This window comes from Python bivittatus, unplaced genomic scaffold (assembly GCF_059951505.1).
Source record: "Python bivittatus isolate LINGU-HERP-01145 unplaced genomic scaffold, Pbiv_v1 ctg000480_np1212, whole genome shotgun sequence".
NCBI lineage: Eukaryota > Metazoa > Chordata > Lepidosauria > Squamata > Pythonidae > Python > Python bivittatus.
This window is the reverse complement of record NW_028277075.1, coordinates 84,716,929-84,739,508: the sequence shown is the minus strand read 5'-3', so window position 1 is coordinate 84,739,508 and position 22,580 is coordinate 84,716,929. Positions and strand designations below refer to the sequence as shown.

The following is a 22,580-nucleotide window of genomic DNA, read 5'->3' as shown; positions in this document are numbered from 1 at the left end:
TGTTTATCTCTTAATAATCAGTGGCTAGAAATGCCATCAAGAGGCAGATACTGAGTCCTGCCGAAGAGAGAGGAAAAGCAGGAGTGTCTGTGAACGTGAACGCTGCCATGGAATCAAAACGCATTGCTTCTCATCTTGTCCAGTCACTTCAGCAATTGTGCTAATGTTTGCATTACATTACATATAACATTATATATAACATAATAACACCAGCAATGAGTGCTAACATCCCAGAAGGATCCTACAGTTATCTTTTGTAAACTACAGCATACCTGTCAGTTTAATGGAACTTCAGCTGTGCTTGCTGTCTTGCTTAAATGAGTGGAAGAAAAGACAGACATGAAAATGTGCTGCATCTCTGCTAACTATTGTGGCTTTTGCATGTCTTCTATCCACATATGTGTTATCACAGAAGAGGAGGCAGTAGAGAAGAGGGGGAAGGGCAACAGTGCATTGACTAACACGTTGATGGGTTTGATCACCCTTCTTGTCCCTTGACAAGAAGGCTGTTGTGTAATATTTAGAGCTGACTCACAAATGAAGGACAAGATGGTGCCCCTGTCCACCCATTTCCATGTACAGAAGCCGAATCTTATTTGAATAGTGGCAATGGGATGGAATCTTCCTCTAAACTCAGGGGTTTTATCTAACTGGACTTGTCTGGTTCATGTTAACCAAGTTTTGCTGATGGATTCTCTGTGCCCTTACTATGGCCAAAAGACTGATATTGCAGCACTGGAAAGATAAATGTGTGGCCCCCTTCACTCAGTGGATGGAAAACCTGATTGCACTTGCCACCCACGAGCAGATTGCCCATAGACGTAGACTTTGTATGGACAAGGTTAATGAAATATGGGACTCATTTATACAAAATATACTGGGTTAGAAGAAAAAAACAGGATAGTCATATAACTCTATTAGAAATATATATATATACTTGAATAATATTTGCATTAGATAAGTATATATAGAATTATAATTATTTACTGATATAATGCCTTATTAACATGGTTTTTTTGCTGTTGTATTTCTTCCACTTTTTTGTTAAAGCACTTTCGATCTTTTTTTTTCTTTCTTCCTCTCGATAAATAAATTTTTTTTTAAAAACATGGCTTTTCTGGATCTTCTTCCTGTGAGGCATCCCACTGGCTCCTGTGGCTGAGCTTCCACGCTACTCGAGGCAGCGCAGTGCCTCCTGCATCTCTTCCATTTCTTGCCAAAAGATGACACTTCACAATCAGAGGCCAGAGTACTCTGCAACTTGGAGTAACAGCTCATCTACATTTTTTATTGTGTTGCAGAAGAGCTTTCAGTCTTGCACTATTGCATAAGAGAGAAAGGGAGTGGATTCGCTTTTGTTTTTTGGTTTTTTTGGAATAGATAACTTCCATTGAGTATCTATTTGGTTGTTGGGTGTCCTTGTTTAAGTGATATTAAAAATGTCTGTGTGCGTGCGTGTGCGTGTGCACTCAAGTGCTTAGGCAAATATTGCCGTTCCACTGCAAATAAGAGGGAGGAGGGGGAAAAAGCACTGGTTTCTCCTGGCATGAAGATTTCCTGCTCTTTAACCCAGGGAGTTTCCAACTGGAGTTTGATTGTTTTTCATTGTGGCAGTCTCTCTCTCTTTACCCCCTCCCCCGCATAAAGCCTGCGCTTTACTCTTTCTCACATTCAAATGCCATGCCACATTCATTCAAAGTTCCTTCATGTCCATCCCAACCTATTCCCAGTTTCTACTCTCAAACACCTTGTAAGTGTGTGTGTGTGTGTGTTGTGTTGGGGATTTAGATGTCATGTAGCTGGTTGGAAATCACTTTTTGTTTGCACTCTGTGGAATCTGCTGGTGTTGTATGCTTATTGTTACAGTATTACAGTCAACAAGGCATTTGCTTCCCTTCCCCTCCCTTCTCTTTAATTGTTTCTAAATAACTTCCAAGTTATTAGTGAAGATGTTAAGCATATTTCATCCAACCAAACTCAAATAGTGCTTTGCGGGAGCCCCCTCCCCATGACTTAAAGTTGCACAACTCCTGCCTGCCTGCCTGCTTTTGGCCTTGCTAGAAGATGTTCTGTTAACTTGGACAAATTATTAAGCAAATAATAATTTATTTTGAGAGCCAGTTTGGTCTAGTGGTGAAGGCACCAGGCTACAAAGCAGGAGACTGAATTCTAGTCCTGCCTTAGGCATGAAAGCCGGCTGGGTGACTTTGGGCCAGTCACTCTCTCCTAGCCCAAGTCACCTCACAGGGTTGTTGTTGTGGGGAAAACAGGAGGAAGGAATATTAGGTATGTTTACTGCCTGATTTTTAAAAATAATAAAGGTGGGATAAAAAAATTACACACACACACACACACACACACACACACAGTACTTAAGTTCACACATCATGCTAAGCCATAACAGGGTGTGTGAACTCATCCAACTGATTTGTTCAATAAATCAGAATTAAACAATCATAGAGCTTAGTGTGAGTTGTGTAATCAGCCACTGTGTTTTGCACTATCAGTTCTAAAGTCCACAAGGCTCAAAATACAGAGGTGTGCAATTTGCTGATGTTTAAGAATTCAGACCTTGAATCCTGATATGGTGGAGAGATTGCAGATAATTTGGAAATCCAGAGTTAGGCTCTGTAGTTTGTGGTTTGAACTCAGAGACCCAGAGATGCCAATATTGATCAAACCCCATTATTTTAAGCTAATCATGCTGGTCTGGTCTTTTGTACCGATCACTTTCAACTTTTATTGAAATTCCAAAGCCATGTTTATTGACACAGAAGACTACATAGCAACTGATCCTGCAAAATCATTCCTCCATATCCCCCCACCCCAAAAGGGCCTTTACCAACTGCAGAGGCTGGCAGAAATTAAACACATTAATCTTTTCCTGGCATGGAGGCACAGAGGGCAGAAATGTTTCATCTGCTGAATTTCTGACAATCATGAAGCTATAAAATGTTAAAGAGGAAGTCTGTCATAGAAAGCTTATCCTTTTTATTATTTCTTTTCATAACAGCCATGTGTGAGAAGTATTTATTCCTTTAAAAAAATTAGCTGTTTATAAAGATTTATTGTCCATTCCCTTGCTTATTCTTTTCTTACAATTTTGTCTTTTTCTGTGTGGTAACTTCTCAGATTCTTAAATCTACCTTCTACCAATAAATCTAACTGGAAATTATATCAGATCCTCATATTTAGTTTGTGATGTAATGATTACTTAAGATTCTTTGCTTTTTGTACAAGTATTTTCATCAATATATGTAGAAATTTAATATACCGTATGTTTGATTTTAGAGTTCCAGTCCATACTTTTCTTTTATTAAATATGTAACATCAGTCTACAAAAGTGGCACATTTCTTTCAGAAATACTTCATTTTTACTGGGTAAGCATTTAACTTTTATACAGAAATAAGACTGATGTGCAAACGGTGAACAAAATGATATATATCATCATGCATTAATAAAAGATCACAAACATTGCTTGTGCTAATAGCCTCTCTTTAAAAACTAGTTTAGAACACATACTTTTCTTAATTGTTCTCTATTCTTCCCCATAATGGAAGATAAAACAAAAGGGCTTCAGAATTAATCAGGAAGTCATTCTCCTGATACGGATGTATCCATTTATGCATATTTTATTTTTAGAGCTACCACTGTTTCCCTGAATGCCAGTTATGCTTCTGCCTTGCAGCCACAGAGCTCTACATCACAGAAAATTTAAATGCATAACTGGTGTAGAGTCAAAACGGACAGAAGTGAATTCAAAAGCTGATGGTATTCGTGTTTTGGAATGCTGAGGTACCTCACCTGCTACATCATGGCTTCATTCTCAGATCAAAGCTTCATTTCTCCATCCAGTTTTCAACTGCATATGTAATCTCAGCCTAAACTATACCTAACTTTTAAAAATAATAATCTGTGGCCATTTTATTCAGGCCAATTCTTTACGGCACTTTCCCTATAATAGAGCCTTCATTTGCCTTGCAACACCGTTTTCTTCTTCACCTTTATTTTATCAAGTCTGTTAGCTGTTGATTAACCAAGGCACCTATGGAAGAATTTCTTACCCACCAGATAGACTTCTGGTTCTCAACTTCACAATGCTTGCACAAAGGTGCTACTGATGATTGTTTTTGCTTAACTATGCAAGACGAGTGTTGTTTTTCTTGGGAATTTCCGCAATGTGATTATATTTTGGTTGCCTCGCCCATTTCCTAATAATTTGTTAGTTGATAGCTTTGGCCCTAACCAACTTAGCTGCAACTATGCCTGCCAATGAAAACTATTGCAAGACACGCGTTAGCCTTTCGAGGTAGGCAAGGTCAGGAAACAGAATTTCTAGGATTCATGGAACGTACTTCAGTGGGTCTAAGGTATTGTAACAGAATCTTGAAAGCCTGTTAAAACCTCTCAAGGCAGAGTTGTTTTGAGTTACCTTCTCACATTTCCTACTTTCCCAGGATTCAGACACCTTTTTTTGTAACAGCTTGGCATTCCCATCTCATTTTTTGAATGAAACACACATAGAATGCCGGAGAGAGAAATATATCTACTTTTTGAAAAAATATTCTTAGAATTTGTTTCATTATAGAGCTACTGAATGCAACCAGATATAATCAGCATTAAAGCCTTAGAATTCCAGGGGCTATCTCAAAAAACAATTTCTGAGTGAGAAAAAAATGATGATCTGCTTTCTCTCCCCCTTCTACCCACCAAATCAACCGCTCTGTGTCACAACTTTTTTGTCTGTCGAGCATTCAGCCTTTCCACTTGTTCAAAAGTTGCTCTTGTAGTCACAGCTACAATATTAGGGTTGTGCAAATCCTTTGAAAAAGGTGCTTTGGAGCATCATGTGAAAACATGTATGAAGCACCTCTTTTCAGACCATTAAAGCAGCCTTGTCTTTTTTCCAGGAATATGCAGCTGCTTTGGGAACTGCTCCCAGCTGCCTCCATGTGTGGAAAAAAAGCAAAACCCATCTTTCAAAGTACTTGCATAACCCTAGAAGAAAACATTAGTGTTAGCCTGAACTGAACCTATTTGTTGTATCAACTTGGTTTTGAAAAGGCTGTCAGAAGTGTTTTATCCACAAGATGGTGCTCTGTCACTTAGCTATAATTCCAGTCTACAAGCCTAAACTCTGCTTCTCTGACTTTTAATTCAGTTACACAGGTGTGTTTGGTTTGCATGGAATAAACAATTCCTATGACACAAACACCTGACAAGATCCTACAATTTCTGCAATCTAATTCTTCAAACTGAAACACAGTTCCACTGAACTCACTTTATTTTAGGGTTAGTTGCTATTAATATGGAATTTATCAATATGTTTAAGCTGGTTTCATTTCTGATTTATTATACTGTACTTCAGCTTAATTGGCCCACAGCCTTTTCAGCCCAGAACAACACCCAATCCTGGAGCACAGAGATACAATCTAAGTACAGGCTAGCACATGCAATTTTGTTCTAAAACAGTGAATATTTTTATATATATTTGGCTAGCTCAAGGCGGCAAACATATCTAATACTCCTGCCTCCTATTTTTCCCCATAACAACAACCCTGTGAGGTGGGTTGGGCTGAGACAGAAGGACTGGCCCAAAGTCACCCAGCCGGCTTTCATGCCCAAGGGAGGCCTAGAACCCAAGGGAGGCCTGGGACCACAAAACAGATAAAGTAATAGAAAATGGTGAAGCTAAAGTGCTCTGGGACTTTTGAATTCAAACAGATAAGTACCTGGCACACCACACCCCAGACTGAACAATTGTTGATAAGAAAGACAAAAAAGTCTGGATAGTAGACACTGCAATACCTGGAGACAGCAGAAGAGAAGAGAAAGAACTAGAGAAAATCACAAACTACAAAGACCTGCAAATAGAAGTAGAACGACTATGGCAAAAGAAAATAAAGATAGAACCAATAGTTATAGGCGCCTTAGGTGCAATCCTAACACACCTGGAGCACCATTTGAACACCATCGGCACTGACAAAATCACCATCAAATGCAAAAGGCAGCTTTACTTGGAACAGCTTACATCCTGTGACGATACCTTTAATACCATCAAATAACAACATCTGCCTATCCCAGGTCCTTGGGAAGGACTCGATAGGTGGATAAAAATGCCAAATCCAGTCTAAACATCTGGATGACTGTGTGATCAACAATAATAATGATAATAGATTATCAATGAGAAAACTTTATTTCATACAAATTCCCATGATGCCCCAGGTAATCTCTTGACTAAAAATAGTTAACTGTATGAAAAGCCAACTATTGCAAGAACACATACATAATCATAGTGAGATAATCCAGATTGTTACCATTTCCAAATGCATAATCTTGCATTTCTTCACGTAAAATTGTTTTAAAATTGTTTCTCCACAACACATTCACATTTATGCTAATAACTAAAGAGCTAATTATTCTTTTTCCAGTGTTGCTGCTGCTTTTAGTTTTCCATTATATTAGTGACTTAAAATGTCTCCATTATCCTAAAGTCAACACAAAAAATTGTCCAGTGCTTCTTAACAAGTGAAATGTTCTTCTACCAAAATTTAAAAAAAACAAAACCTTAATGAATACATTTCTGTGTATTAATTGGCAGCCTTCTCAAAAGTGTGTCAGAAATGAAGCCCAAATATAAGACAAAGGCCATTACACTATGAGTATAGCTCACTTTGGTTGCTGTCAAAAAGCTAAGCAGAATCAGACCTGGTTAATATTTGGATACGAGGCCAAAAGGGAATACCAGGCCTGTAGGCTAGACTGTGAAGTTAAAAAAAATTAGAAGGGGTGAAAGCAAATAACTTTTGTATTGCTGCCAAGAAAATGACATAAACATGTCTGTGAAATTGCCAGGAAATGAGACTTTATTTGCTATTAAACAGAACAATTCATTCTGGAAGAGACAGACCATCAGAAATGCATGTTTGACTCTTTTCACAGTCAAATGTAGTGTCTTCCTTGCTGTTCTGCAAATGTGCCAGAACGCTTTGAGTGCTTGTGCCATTTACAAACCTTTTTCACCACTGCTTCCTATCTGATTCTGAAATTGCTCCTACTTGCATATTACCCTGTGAGGTACCTACCTGCTTATAAGGTCCTGTCAGAGTCTTCTGCCCATTTCTAATTTATTTCAGGGCAGGACAAGCATCATTTTAAGGGGAAAACAAGTAGGAACCATATCTTGAAACAGTTCTTAGAAAGAAGTGCTTCTACAATAACAATTTAATTTCTTTGAAAGGTCCATATGCTGAGTTTCAGGAATAAGACAAGCTTTTGAGTCAATGGCCATGGCTGGTCCAGGCACCCTCACAAAATGGCTAGCATGGAAAGATGCATGCTTCTTCATACAGTGACGGCCTAACAGGTTCAGCTTGTCCCAAAACGTCCATTTACCATAGGGCCAATTGGGAAGATTGTGCTCTAGCTATAGTGGATCTAGATATTGTCCTCTTCCACGGGGAGAATGATGGGATCCAGGCTCAGAGAGGCACTCTTAAGCCCCACCTCCCCACAGCTGGAGACAGCTGCAGTTCCTGAAAATAGCAAAGGCAGTTTCCTGATTGGACCTGAAACTCGTACTTTTTGCCCCAAAGCCATGGAAAAGTGGAATGTAGGATAAAACTGGAGAAAAAACATCCAGAGAAGTTTCAGAGGCATTTTATTTCTTGTCCGTGCTGCTTTGCTAAATTGCAGACCTTTATCTTTGCTCCCATTTTCTATCTCTTTCTTTGGCTTATCTACTTGCAGGTTAATGATTACTAGCATTAATAGGCAGTTCTAGACTTCCTCTGTTTTTTTTTTTTTTTTTATCTGCGCTCAGTCGTTACCGACTCTGCAGTGACTGCCTGGACGAGTCCTTGCAGTTTTCAAGGCAAGGTGTTTCGGAAGTGGTTTGCCAGAGCCTCCTTCCTAGAGCAGAGCCCAGCTGGCGAGCGCAGGAGGTGGGATTTCCATTGCTTCGCGCCCTTTTCGGGCGAGCGCGGTTGCGCTACCCGGCAACTGCTCCCACAGTACAATCCAGTCACTTGATAAACTGCTCTTCCTTACTGAGAAAGAAAAGGAGGGACAGCCAAAAAATGGAAATAATATGCCAATCACATCAGACTAATATTTGACTGTTGATCTATACTGAAACATTCACACATACACATCCTTCCAACCATGAACTATATATCTATATATCTCCTTTACTAGAAACTGCTGGAAAACCTATAGCGATGCTACATTTCCAGAATCATCTCACCATGCAGTGCGGAAGAAAGACAACAACTCTATTTTAATATACTGACTTGGAATTAGCTTCCACTGTTTTCCTTCCCTCTCTCAAAAGTTATCTTTTACAGGATAAAAACAAATGGCTCATTTTAAATGCTGTCACGTGTGGAATGTGGAAAGTTCTGTTTATCCCTCTGGCAGCTGTTCTCAGCCAGAGAGTATCAGCAATAGGCTTATTGGTCATCTCCCACCACTACTAGCAATTAAAAGGACTTATTCAAATAACTCCAGGGAATTCGGGCCACACACACTGTTGCTCATAAGATGCTTCCTGACTCAATGAAGGGAATACCCCTGTATAAAGTGTTTTAATTAGTTCTAGGATACAGTAATGCAAAACCAGAAGCAAGGGCTATTAGGAAGGCAGAACTTAATTAAACAGTATCCAAATATTTGCCATCTCATTTGCAAGAGGTAAACTGGGGGGGTGGGGGGTGGAGGAGTCAGGTCTCCCAACAGAGGCTCAATATTTGTCAAGGGAGTGTGGATCGTGACAGGAAGCAGCATTGGTGCCTTTCTTAAAACCAAATATAAATAGAGAAAGCTAGGATTGAGGCAAAATAACTTTATTCCATAGACACATGCAAGACAAGGGCACTATGACTACCAAAAACATGTACTGTTCCCTAAGTATACAGATTTTGCAGCAATTTGAACTAGTCATGTCCAGTATGGGGCCTCATGTGTATAACCCTTCTAGGCTACTAATACATTGTTTACCTATTCTTCCATTTTTTCCCAGGAAGAATGTACTCGCTAAATGCAGCCGCAATACCAACATAATTTTGAGAAAGCTCCATTAAGAGCCTCTCTTGCAAAAATCACACTTTTTCATAGGCCTGATCTTTCTTCCTGAACCACAATGGATTTATTTCTGGGTTTTGAATCTTGATGTATTTTTCAGAAAAAGAAAGGAAAGGCCCCCTTCCCACAACTCACAGGTACACATAGCAGAGGCTAGTGTGCATATTTAAAAAAAAAACCCACAGTGCTCTTATGGAAGATGTATGTGCAAATTCATTCTAAGAAACTGCCTGAAGGCCAGGACTCTTGATCAAACCCAAATTAAAATGTACAAGATCTTTCTGTTTTAATACATGGGCCTTAAAAAAAGTATTTGCAAATAGGTATTCAGAAGGAAAACTCCTGGGTTCTATCTGGAAATAATGCATTTTCCCTCCTTAGAATTTAGCCCAACAACGATCTAGCAAATAGGGGACCAGTATAATATGAAGCTTTCAAAATAAATTTAAAAAGGCTTTGTGCTACAACCTTTTACATACTAAGAGCCCTGCTAAATTCAACAGAACTAATCCCCAGACTGCAGCTTCCCCCTCTTTTCTCTTGAATGTCTAATCATAATGTTACCAGAAGTCTCTCCTTCCCAATATATTGTTTTCAAAGAGTTTTGAGATTCTAGTCACACAATGCTGCACCACCACTTTTCCTTCTGAACATTATTTCTGTAGCTGCACTGTCTGTCTTAATGTAAAGGGAGAGCAATGCAAATGAAAGTTCAGGTAATGGAGCCAGCAGAACAAGCAAGTGGGGGTCTAAGTTTTTATTTTTCTTGACAAGCAAAGTTATTAAACTGTTCTTGATTACGTTAAGTCAATGGCCTGGCTTAAAGCCATGAATCTCTACAAATTCAAATATACTTACATGCCTCAGAGTTTCACTGCATTTTAATATTTGACATTAGTGACCAACAACTCACAAAACTGTGAGTGCTTGGGGTGATAAATGAAACCTCAGGTGGTTCTTCAGAACTGTATCATTTGTATTTAAACAGGCAACTTTCTAAAGAGGGAAGCACAATGGTTTTTGCTGTTTGTTTTGTGCTGGCTAGCCTAACTAATCTCTTTACAAGGCTGGGGGAAGTGGGGCGGGGGGAGCACCTTGATACAACTAAACAGAAGAGAGTCTGGGGTGGAACAATTATGGGCCACCTACATTCCCCTCCTACTGGTGGCCTAAAATGTTTTACCACATAAAAACCAGTACAATATAATTTATATTTTAGTACAACATTCACGGTAATTTAAATGCATTCCAATGCTTAAGGAAGATTAGAAGATGAAACAGAAAGAGGTTAAACCAGGAAACAGACTACTAGGAGAAAAGCGACAGGGAAAAAATGAGATTCCTAACTAGTTAGTGTGGGGGGAAATGTCATACTTCCTGTGCGTGATTTAAGTAACTTTTGGAAACAATTAAACATTTGATGTTTTAGATAGAATATCTATACCTATACTGTATCTATACTGTACATCTAGAATATCTGACGCTTTAAAGAGAAATGGTGTGACTCAGCAAACTAAACATGACGGGTGAATTTCTACATCATATTATTCCTTCCATCCATCCATCCATCCATCCATCCATCCATCCATCCATCCATCCATCCATCCATCCTATATACTTACCCATCATTTTATTCACTTTGGGGGTAAGCAATATTATGCGAAGTGCAGAAAAGGAATAAGAGACAATGAGCAAAATTAAAGACATAAGAAAAAGAGAAGGAAAGCTAGTTAAATATAGTATACAACACCATTCACTGTATCTCTCCATGCTTTAAGTGAATTGCATAGGCATTTGGTAAGCAAATGGCATCCATGCTTTAACATAGCAGCAATCACACATCTACACCACCAACCTTGCCATTCTCCCAGCAATTGTGACTTCTTTTTCATCACGTTTTCTTCCTTGGACACTAACATCTATAGCATTCATTTCAATTCCGCTCTTCAACATATCACTATAATTCTCATACAAGTCTCCTTCCTTCCTCACCTCAGTTTTATCCTCAGTCATTTCATCACTTTTATTTTTATTCCCATTCATCTGCAGGAGACTCTTTGTTTATTTTTAAAATATTTTTATTGCAATTTTAAAATGAGAAATAGATAGTGAAAACAAAAATGGAAAGAAAAACAGTAATATTTTACTGTAAAATAAATACACACCAATGGCAATATATGGTTGTGATTTTTCCGAAGAAATGCTAGCATTTAAATGGTTAATTTTGTAGGGGTTTTTTTTTCTGTTTACTTGTTTAATTTTCTAGTTTTAGAAAATTAGTTTTCAACAAATTTAGAAATCTAGTTTTCAACAAATTAATTATAAAATTAGAATACCAAAATGAACAAAAAAAAAAACTAGGTACAAATTCTGTCTGCAATTGTTGAAAATCCTTTAAATAATCATTACAAAGTAATTGATTTTAAATAACTATTCCAGCCTCAGCCCATCCTTTCAATAGGACATCTTCCCACTTATTTTAAAAGTAATTTTTTCTGCAAAATTAAATATTCTATATAAATATTAGCAACAAAACCCAATCTACATCCCAATAAAGCCTAAATACATGTAGCTGCACGTAAGTCAGGAAAGGAAAGACCTTTTGCTATATGTTGACCTAGTGGAGGCTCTTTATTTAGCCCCGTTCACCCACTTCCAAAATAATAATCTGCTTTTAATCTTAACTGTTCCTGGTTCTCTTTCACTACGTGCAATTGCCTTGTTCTCTCTGCCAGATAATGCTATATCTTTCAGCTTCATTATATGCCTTTTTCCTTCATCTACAGCCTCCTTCACTTCATTGTTCCATCAAGCTCCTCTTTCAAATTTTCCGTTAGCATAATTTCACGCACTTGGAATTGTTGCACAGTGTAACATAATTCCTTTCACATTGTTCCAGGCCCTTTCCATGTCCTTTTCCTTACATCCACTTTCCATTGATTCTGTTAGGAGGTTAATCTATATTTTGGCCCTTCTACATACAGGATGCATACACCCTCTCTCTGCAGAATAGAACAGAGTAGAACAATTCTACTTTCATCTAGTTTCTTTCACTTTTTTCCTTTTCTTCCACTTCAGTTTCCAAGATCCATTCTTAACATTACCTATATCTGCCCAACATGCAGAAACTCTCATCATCCTTGAATTCACTACTTCTCAACATTCTCTCTTATTTATTTTACAACATTTCTATACCACCCTAATGAATTGATTATGGGTAACACAGAATCTTTCATAAAATCAAATGAATAATGGTTTTTGATTAAGTCATTTCCTATGTGTATACATAAATAGATTCATGCTTAAATCACAAATTCAGAGCAGATCTTTTTCTAAGCAGGTACTTACCAGTCACTATTCTCATTCATACTTGAGTTTCCAAATGACCTAATCACTCTTTACTCTAGCGCCTCACTCAAATCCATCCATTTATGTCACCTACCAGATAACTTTCTGCAGCCCCCTCCAGATTGCATTCATTCATAACATTACACAATTTTTCCCAACACTCAATCCTGGTTGTTGTTCTTGTTGTTGTTATTATGAATTATGCCTCCCAACTCCCAATGACTCTGGGTGGTTCACAAGTAAAAACATTAAAAACAAGAAAAAATACAAAAGTAGACAAAAATAAAAGAATGACAAGGATGACAAGAACTGGATGGAATGAAAAAGGAAAAAAACCCAATCCAGGGGGGCATTGCTCACTCTTGTCAAAGGCCTGGGCAAACAGCCAGATCTTCAAGGCTCTTCGAAACACCAGCAGAGTAGGGGCCATCCAGATCTTGTGGGGAACCTCATTCTGGAGGGCAGGAACTGCTACAGAGAAGGCGCGCTTCCACAGCCCTGATAGATGGAATTGTTTTATTGAAAGAATCCAGAACATGCCAACCATGCCAAATCGAATCAGCCAGGCAGACACTATAGGAGATAGGTGGTCCCTCAAGTAACCAGACCTATGCCATGTAGGGCTTTATAGGTAACAACCATGGTTCTTTCATTATAATTGCAACATAAAATGCAGCTATCACTAACATATGGCTTTCTACTTTCATTTATACTCTTAACCCTAATCCATGTTTTTGGGCATATATTTTAGTCCCTTCTTTAAATCTGCAGCTTTACTTTCTTGCGGGTATTTATCAACTCCACTCAAATCACTTTCATTCAGATCTATTACATCCTTCCCCTTTTTCATAAAATTATCAATGCTCAACAGATCTATTTTTGTGTCTTTCATTTGTTAAATCATGCTCTCTATCATTTACTCCACTTGCAGTCCAAATCACAAACTTCCATATGCCAAGGCTGCCATCAGATAAGCCCACTGATACTGACCTCTGCCACCCATCACAGCTTTGGTCAGCTGATGCTTTCACACAGGGAAGGTGCAGAATAGGTTACCAGCATTAGTTGCATGCCACGTGCAGCACTCCTGGTTAGTTTTGACACCTTTGGGACAGTATGCCACAATACAGCCAAAGCCCAGTTACCCCAAGCATGCTCATGCTATTCTATGCAAGCTAGGATCTCCAATCTGGGGACTGCCTTTCAAGCCAATATACTGTAGCTGACTTCCCACCAACCAGGAGATACATGCAGTATTCTGACACACAGACAGTATATCATTGTTTATTTGACCATGATTTATTTAACATACTAAAAATGGCTCTGCTCCTATGCATCCCTCAATTTCTGTTCTAGCAATTCTGCAGAAGTATTGAATGTTCCACTGGTGTAGCCAGGTTTGCACCCAAAATAGCTCACCAGACAGTGATTCTTCAATACAGTATATACAATGCCCTGATTTACATTTTTCCTTTTTTTTTATAAAACACCCAACTTTAAATAGCAAAATACTTGCATGTTTGGGGTTAATTAACTTTTTCAGGTCACCTACATTTTGATAACATACAAGAGAGGGCTATAAGATTAATGATCTCCTCCAGTCACCTCACAGAGACTGGGTTCTCACAACAAGCTAACTTGAAAATGAATCAAACCACGTTGTAGTTTAACCTGATATGTGAATCCTGCCATTAAAAAATTAACTTGTAATACATGTGATTTCTTTCACTAAGTATTTATTACAGTACAGGTAGTCCTTGCTTACTAACTGCTCGTTCAGTGACTGTTACTGAAAAAGCAGATTTACAACTGGTTCTCAAACCTGTGGCTGTCGCAGCATCCCTGCGATCATGTGATTGCAATTTGGGTGCTTGGCAACTGGCATCCATTTATGACAGTTGCAGTGTCCACAGTCATGTGATTGCCATTTGTGACCTTCACAGCCAGGTTCTGACAAGCAAAGTCAGTGGGGAAGCCGGCAAGTCGCAGTCACATGACGTTGCGTTCAACAACCCATGGTGATTTGCTTAACAACCACATCCGGAACTGATGTCATAAGTTGGCACAGTCACGTGATGTTTCACTTTACGACCATGTTGCTTAGTGATGGAGTTGCTGGTCCCAACTGTGATGGGTAAGTGAGGACTATCAGTATAGGACTTAGACACCAATATATGATACATCATAAGCAAAATAAATACAATGTGTATTAGGTCTGAGCAAAGTTTTCCTGGGCAATTTGTTCTGAAGATGATTGGGTACAATCAACCCATATTAAAGCACATCTGCAACTATCACCCTGCTTCGCCTTCAGTGGTCTTGTGAACACAGCCAGCATATAGACAGAAGCCAAAGCAAAATAGCTGATTGAGGCAGATCAGCCCAGCCTTGACTGTTCAAGAGGGTGATGCTCCCTTGGACACTGCTTTGATTCCCAAGCATTACCTCCAATGCTCTAAGTATGGTGCACAAAGGTCAACTCTGCTCTCTTTACACAAGCCTAATGATATATGTAAACATCATCTGCAAACTTCCTTTGCATTATTTATAGAATTTATAGAGCTGCCCACCTCAGTCTTGTGACTCTGGGTGGCTCACAATGCAAAACATAAAAACAAGCAATGACAAACCACATTACAGCAAATCTGAGGTCCCTGAAAACTATAACCCAATTGCACCATATACATCACGCTCTCCTAACAACCTGGCCCTAGTGCTTGGGGAACAAGCCAGGTCTTCAGGACGAGCAGGGTCGGGGCCATCTGGATCTCAGCGGGGATGCTGTTCTATAGGGTGGCTGCTGTGACCCAGAAGGCGCACTTCCTGAGTCCCACTAGATGGCACTGTTTCGGAGAAGAGACCCAAAACATACCCACTCTGTCACATCTGGTGGGGTGAGCAGATATAATCAGGGACAAGCAGTTCCACAAAGAACCTGGCCTGGTGCCAAGTAGCGCTTTGTAGGTGACTACCAGCACCTTAAATTGTACCTGGAAGCCCATAGGGAAAAAATGCAGCTTTGTGAAGTAGAGGTGTTACTTGACATACCAGGATATGTCCCAAATTGCCTGGACCACTACAGCTTTGAAATGCTCTTGAAGGGCAGCCCCATTAACAGAGAACTGCGATAGTTCAATCAAGGGGTGACTAAGGCCTCAGGGACTGCAAGGAGGGCCTTCCAATCCAGGAAGTAGCACAACTGGTGCACAAGATGAAGTTGTGCAAAGATCCTGGTGGACATGGCTGCCACCTGTGCATTGAGCAGGACACAGGAGTTTAGAAGGACCCCCAAAATTGCACACCAGCTCACTCTAGGAGAGTGCTACCTCATCCAGAGAAGATGGAAATCCCCAGATCCCGGGCACCCTAACCCAAAGCCTTGCTAGGATTTTTTCCTTTTAAGCTGCTATAACACGTACCGGCGGAGTTAACTTGAGATGGAATCATAATCACGACATGCTTTTTACCCGAATAATTCCCTAATTGGTACCAACCACGATACAAGCATGTTACAGCTAGGAAGATGAGAAAATAAATGTTAACTACTTGCCACGCACGAAGCCATCTGCTGCCACCAGATCAGGGATGCTCTGAAAGTGTTGTGTCTATGCTATTTCTGTGAGAAAAGCTATTCTAGAAAAAAGCAGATCGACGTTGCCCCCACACTCTAGCAGAAGCTGGGTAAAGAGTTTTGAACAATTAAAAGTTTATTAGTGGTTTGTTTTTTTTCATTTTTTTCCTAGGGTAGTCTATAAATAAATCCCATTTAAAAATATACAGTTAGGCTGCCTTCCTCTATTTCGGAAGATTAGAATTTCTCTAATATTTCAGAATATCAGAATTTCACTCCTTAAGTGCTTCACAGTTCAAGCGAACCTGCAGATTGGCTACCCAGCTGGGAATCCTGAGCATTAGACTGGAAGGCGCCATTCCTTAGGACCACGCGTTACGAAACCCACCCTGCGGTGCTGCCTTGATTTAGCCGCGGGGCGATTCCCATCGATCCTGACCCCAATAAAGGGCGGGGAGACGCCTCGCGCCAGGGCTGCAGAGAGTTAATCACTCCTGGACGCCGATTGGGCGCGCTGGGCGGGGATTTACCGTTCAGAGCTGGGTAGCAAGAAAGTTGCGGAGTTTGGGAAGAAAGTCCTAGCCAGAGCCGGAGAGTCGTCCAAGAAAGGGGGGCGGGGGGCAGATTGAGGAGAAACAAACACAGACGAAGCTATCAGCCAGAAAAACTCAAAGCGATCCAGGCAGAGGGAGGGGGAGAAGGTTGCGGCTGATGGTGGGCCTGGGAGAGCTCCGCGTTTGAAGAGGCGCCCCGGCCGTCACGCAACTTTTGATTCCCTGGAGAGCCACCGGCGAGCTTCGTCCGGGAGGGAAGCAGCTATGAAGCGGACGGTGTGAAGAGGCAGCCAGCGCCGTTCCTCTGCCCCGTTCTCTCCCCGCTTCTGGCTCGCTCGCTCGCTCGCTTGCTTTGACTCGGTGGCCGAAGACAGGAATGCCCAGAATTGCGCCTGACCCAGCCACCAAACCGATCCGTGCCTCCTGCTGCTGCAGCGGTGGCCTTTGTTAACGACCCCGCCGCGGTCGCACGGAAGCGTTTAGGGGACGCTTTTCCTCCCCTCGTCTCCAGCTGCGGTCGTCATGTCCCGGGGGAGCGGGTTCCCGCCGTACGCCGCCGCTGTCTGCATTTGTATCCTCTCCTCCTTTTGCCACGGCGTTACAGGTGAGTGCAAATAAAAGTGGAGCCTGGGAGTATTTTACACCACGCAGGGGACGGTCGGGGGTGAGAAGAAATAGTTGTTGTGTGAATCCTACAGGAAGGTTTGTGGCAGACACCCACCCAGTTCGATCAGGAGGGAGAGGCGTGCACAGTCCACAGTAAAGCAAAATACGCGAATAACTTTTTTGTGAACCTTTGTGCTGCTGTTCGCGGCAGGACTTGGCGGGGGTGGGGTGGGGGAGAAGGAGTTAATCTAAAACAATAAAGATAGCACGTGTAGAACTCCATGTAAACATGCCAGTGTTTTAGCAGCAGCAGCAGCAGCAGCAGCAGCAGCAGCCCAGAGGCCAGTAAATAGATGGACCCCCTTATTCTGCAGATTATTCTGCACCCCCTTTTCCCAGCTGTACTGTACGTCTGGGTTCCTTCAGCTGCAAGGGGAATGGAGCTGCCTGCCAACGCGTTTGGAGGGTGCCCAGTTGCTTTGGCTGTATTGAGGGCTGGAAAGAGTAAGTGGCTAAGTGGATTAAGTTTGCCAGGTCTTTTGGATGACCAACAGATGAAATGAAAGCTGCAAAAATAGAACCTAAATGGTGCATGAAGAATAGAAGTCCCAAGCTTTTACCCTGAAGCAGGGGATGGTGCACATTTTTCCTAAAGTTCTTTGTAGAAACCAAGCATAAAAATATTGTTGATATATATGCAGGCATGAAGCCTTTCATTATAGAAAAATGTGACTTCTGTGCAGTTTATAACCCATTTTTTTACAATTGCAGAAAGGCTGTGCATCACCATGTTCCTTCTGCAGTGTGAGAGAAGCCTCTCTGGTGGTTTCTTTCCCAGCTGAGCCAAGGAGAAGTGGGTGTTGTAGAAATGTTTGTAGACTTAACGTTAGAAGACTTAGTCTGTCTTCTAAGAAAGTGTTTTCTAAAGCAGGGCAATAAGTTTCCTATACACGTCCCATGCTTGAATACTTGAAATAGTGTTCTTAAAATGTTTATAAGGTAGTGGCTTTGAAATAGCTGTAGGTCAGCCTTCCCAGAGTGGCTCCTTGAGAATGCGTAGGGGCTGCAGTTTTCAAAATTTGCAGCATTGTGAGTGCCCAGTTGGGCAAGATTTCCATAGATGTGTAGGCTGGTGATAATATGTGTACAGTCCAAAGTAAGAGAGTCTTCTCTTATTCTTTGCTTGCCGTCTCTCTACCTCTAAGTTGCTGCCAGGGAAAGTTAGAAATAGGGTGGTTTTTAAATGCTAGTTCGATTCCTACTGCTTGCTGCTTACTCAGCACAGAAAAACAATAGCAGGTATGGTTGCCCTGTGTCCCTTCCAGCAGCAGTATTGAATAGTAGGAGACTGTAAAGATGTCATTCTGTCTGAACTGTGGTCCCAGTATGCTCGAGCCAACAGATCTTTTTCCTCTCTGATTTTGAAAAATAAGCTTAAATTCTATAATTAATTTTAAAAATAATTTGTGTGTAATAGGGTGTTTTAAAATGCCAGTTTGTACCCCTGTTGAAATTGTCCCCCAGCTTTCACTTCTGACAAAAGCAATTTATTTATTTATACAATTTCTATAGCTGCCCATCTCGATCCAAGTGACTCTGGCCATGTCCCCATTTGGTCTGAACCATGGGACAAACATCATCGTGAGGCTCCCTTCCGCCTGTTCCCAATCCATACCAGAGACAGCCTTCAGTCACCCTTTGCTGTTCCTGTGTCAAAGTGGTCTTTCCCCCCTTAAGTCCATAGCAATCTGTATCACTTTAAAGGGACTCAGCATCTATCTGATTGACTGTTGGCTGGGCAGTGCGGTGGCCAAAAAGTTTGGGATTAGGCCAGCACTACTGGCCACTTCAGGTGGATTCAGACCTGCCCCTTCCCCTTTGGTCCCTTGTTATTCCCCTGCAGGGCCATTCTGTTTAGGAGTGGAAAATCCATCTCTTTTAAACCAGCCTCTCTTGCTCTATCTGTCCAATGGGCTCAGGAAGTGGCAGGTTTTAACTCACCCTGTAGGTTTAGCATTCTTTCAAAACTCCATGTCTGTACAAGCCTGTTGTTAAAACCATCCGCCTAACACAGCAGCGTTGTGATTGGCAGATAGTTTCCTGCTGGCTGGTGATGTTCACAAAGAGAGAAGGCAGTAATGCCAGAGTGTCTAACTGATGGCTTTGCTTAACCAGTGTTGCATACCTGAAATCAGGACACAGCCATCTCAGGTCAAGGCAAAATAGAGGCAGGCTAGGAATTGGCAGTGGGGACCACAGATTTTATGCCAGTGTAGTTCTCTGTGAGCCCAAGCCACAACTGAGCCACTAGGAATGCCCTACAGTCAATCTTCCAGACAAATTTTCAGAATTTGGGGGACAGTGAACTGCATCATGGGGAGAGGTGCTGCTTGATGACAGGTATGGGAGCAAATCACACTGGGAGCAAATCACACTGAACTTGCTGGGCTTGTGCATTTAACAAATGCAACATGGATCTAACTGCCTAATCTCTAGGAAGTATTTTATCCCCTGTAACATACTTTTGAGCAATCTATAAAATATCAGTAATTTTCACATGGGGTGAATTTTAACTTAGAAGTGACTATGTATGCCAGCTGATCCCAAGGATATTTTTTGTCCTTTTGGGATGAAGCTTCTTTATTGTTGTCCTAGTGTATGTTTCAAAAGTGGTGAAATTTTCAGGAGAAAACGGTTAGAAAGAAGCAGTGCTAGCAATGAAGGGGAGGTGTGTTTTTCTCCTGTTTGCTCATCTTGTTTTTGAACTGCCTTGCTTCCCTTTTTCTTAAAATATGGGCACAACTAGTGTTGTGACACATGCTGCACCACTGTAATCTGTTACTGTGCAGATTTCAGTACATATGTGAAGAAATGCAAACTGGAGGTCTACAAAAAGTAAAAAGTAGCTCGTTTAGCAGTAAGAAAAGTTCCAAAATATTTTTATTATTATTATTTTATGCCTTTGTGTGAGTCTTAACTCTGGGCAGCTACACGGACAGGTTCATCCACACAGGTGTTTTGCAACATTTTGAAAGTGGTTTGCTGATACCTTCTTCCTAGGATTGAGAGAGAGTGACTGGCTCAGAGTCACCCAGCTGGTTGCAGTGCCTAAGGGAGGAATAGAACTCAGGTCTCCCTGCTCCTAGTCCAGTGCCTAGGTCAATATTTTTAAGGTTTCAAGCTCCACAAACTGATTTTTATAAGAAAATTTCTGATGAAGAGATCTGGTGATTGGGGAAAAGATGAAGGAATGAAGTCTGCATTCTCAGAATGAAAGGGGCAGTTATATCTCTGTTAAAATTATGTCACATTTCATTCAGGACTGGCTGGGGATGAAGAAATAACCTTTTTATGTGAGAAAGCTCTTGGTCTGCGATGTTGTAATGTCTGTTGAAAAAACAATCTTGAATATTTTATTCAGGATTAGAAGTAGGAATAAATACATTTGGCAGAGAAGAGCTGCCGGGTGGGGAGAATCACAAGACACATTGCATATTGCACACGAGTAATTTTCTGACTATCCTGGGAAGAGGTTTTGCAACAGGAAATAGGCTATCATGCTTTTCTTGGTTAGCTCCTTGAGTGATCTAGCTGGCTTCCATTTATAGAAGCACAGTAAATCTTTATGTATATGGTCATATCTTTGCCCTTGTTTAAAAGGATTGGATCTCTGCCTACAGTTAACATTTTTTTATCATTTAAAAAATCTCTCTTGAAATGACCTTTTTTTTTTCTTTTTTTTTACTTAAGGTAGCACATAGTTGATCTTTGAACAAGGCTAGCAGATTCCACTTTTGCCAAGACTTCAGGCATCTGTGAAACCTACATAGATGCAGTGCTATTTTCTTGCTGATATATTGCTTGATCCTAACCTGGATCATGACGTACTTTTCTAGTGATATAATTGCTTCTCCAAGAAATCATTTATAAAGTTCTCAGGATCTATGTTCAGCACATGCCAGGTGGCAGCCCTTTTTACTTCTACCCAGAACTATATTTATCGATGAATGTCCTAAAAGCATTGCTGATAGTTTGGGTGTTCGCTATCTGATGCAATGCAATTTTAGTTAGAAATTTGCAAAGAAGACCACATCTGTCCTTGCTAACTATGGCATCATTTAATGTCTTCTCAACCACGTGGGCACCTCTTTGGTGTTAGAAGATCCCTTATGGACTGATCATATTAAAACTGTAGCTTAGTGGTGAAACTGAGGTGCCTTGCCTCAGAAGTTCTTGGGTTCAAGCCCCAGCATCTCCTAGTAAAGGGGGAAAAGATTCCTGTACAAAAATTTGCAGAACTGTCATAAATCAGTGTATATTATACTGAGCTAAATAGACAAAGATCTCACTCATCATACAGCAGATTCTTATTTCTGTTTTACAAGGGATATGCAAAATGTTTCCATTTAAACTCTTTTGAGTGCAAAACTTAGAGTGCAAAACTTTTTGAAGTTTTCCATTTTCAGCATGAAACTCTTCCAGAAGACTCAAAAGAGCCCATTTGAAACAGCAGTTACACCCTCAAAACCAGGAAGCTTTGCACAGTTTTGTGTTAAAAAAATGATTGAAATCAAAATGATTTTGCACCCTTCTATTTTACTATTAAATTAAATCCCTCTTCTTACCTCATCTTTGTGCTTATGCACTCAAGACCTTTTTTTCGCCTCGAGTAGCCTGATCTACATTTCAGAAAAGCAGCTCAGTGATTCAGAGTCCATAGTTATCCAAAGGCAAAATATACTAATTCTTACCCATTGTAACATCTATTTTAAAAAATGCCTATAATTGGAGGTTGATGGCAGAGTAGGTAACTCTTAATATCCTTTTCCTCCTTTACAAGGGGATTTGATTTGATTATTTTATTTTTCTAGTAGGAAAAATCCTTCAGTACAGTAGTTGATAACAGCTGCTGCTGTAGTTCAGCATTCCTATACTTCTAAGTCTCACAGATCTTTTCTTGAAGCACAATGAAATTGTAAAATGTCTAACTCTGGAATGTAGCATGTAGCATGGTATGTAGCATATAGTTTGGTCTGTAGCACTTACTGAGGTCCTTTTCTAAGTTTGTGTGGAAGCAGAATTGGAGGATGATCTGAGGCTAGTAGAGTAAGGTTAGAATGGCATATTCATCTTTCTGGAGGCGCATATCATATCCTTTAATTCCTTGTCTTATTTACAAAGGAGAAAGCAATTCCTTGTGGTTTTGATGAAATTCTTGAACGTGTGTGGGCAATGCTCACTCAAGGCTCAAATAGAATTTAGGCTGAGTTAAGCCTGCAACCCAGTTCTATGCATGTTTATAAAAAATGAACTCAACAGACAACCAGGTAAATGCTCCTAGCTTATCTACTGTGAACAATAATGTGAATAATAATGCAGTGGGATTCTGTGAACTGGTAAATAGCTCTAGCATAAGCTG

At 40.5% G+C, this 22,580-nt stretch overlaps 2 protein-coding genes across 4 annotated transcripts in view; both read left to right on the top strand.

The window, feature by feature from the left end:
- The window catches only part of MUC13 (mucin 13, cell surface associated), a 38,245-nt gene extending 34,768 nt beyond the window's left edge, over window positions 1-3,477 (top strand). For all 3 annotated transcript variants that reach the window (XM_088146456.1, XM_088146457.1, XM_088146458.1), the window contains exon 12: window positions 22-3,477. In XM_088146456.1, coding sequence (XP_088002582.1) covers window positions 22-54 — 33 coding nt within the window. In that variant the 3' untranslated portion in view covers window positions 55-3,477. The remainder of the gene's footprint in view (window positions 1-21) is intronic.
- A 13,071-nt stretch (window positions 3,478-16,548) lies between these two features.
- The window catches only part of ITGB5 (integrin subunit beta 5), an 80,559-nt gene continuing 74,527 nt past the window's right edge, over window positions 16,549-22,580 (top strand). The window contains exon 1 of the mRNA XM_007429630.3: window positions 16,549-17,159. Coding sequence (XP_007429692.1) covers window positions 17,078-17,159 — 82 coding nt within the window. The 5' untranslated portion in view covers window positions 16,549-17,077. The remainder of the gene's footprint in view (window positions 17,160-22,580) is intronic.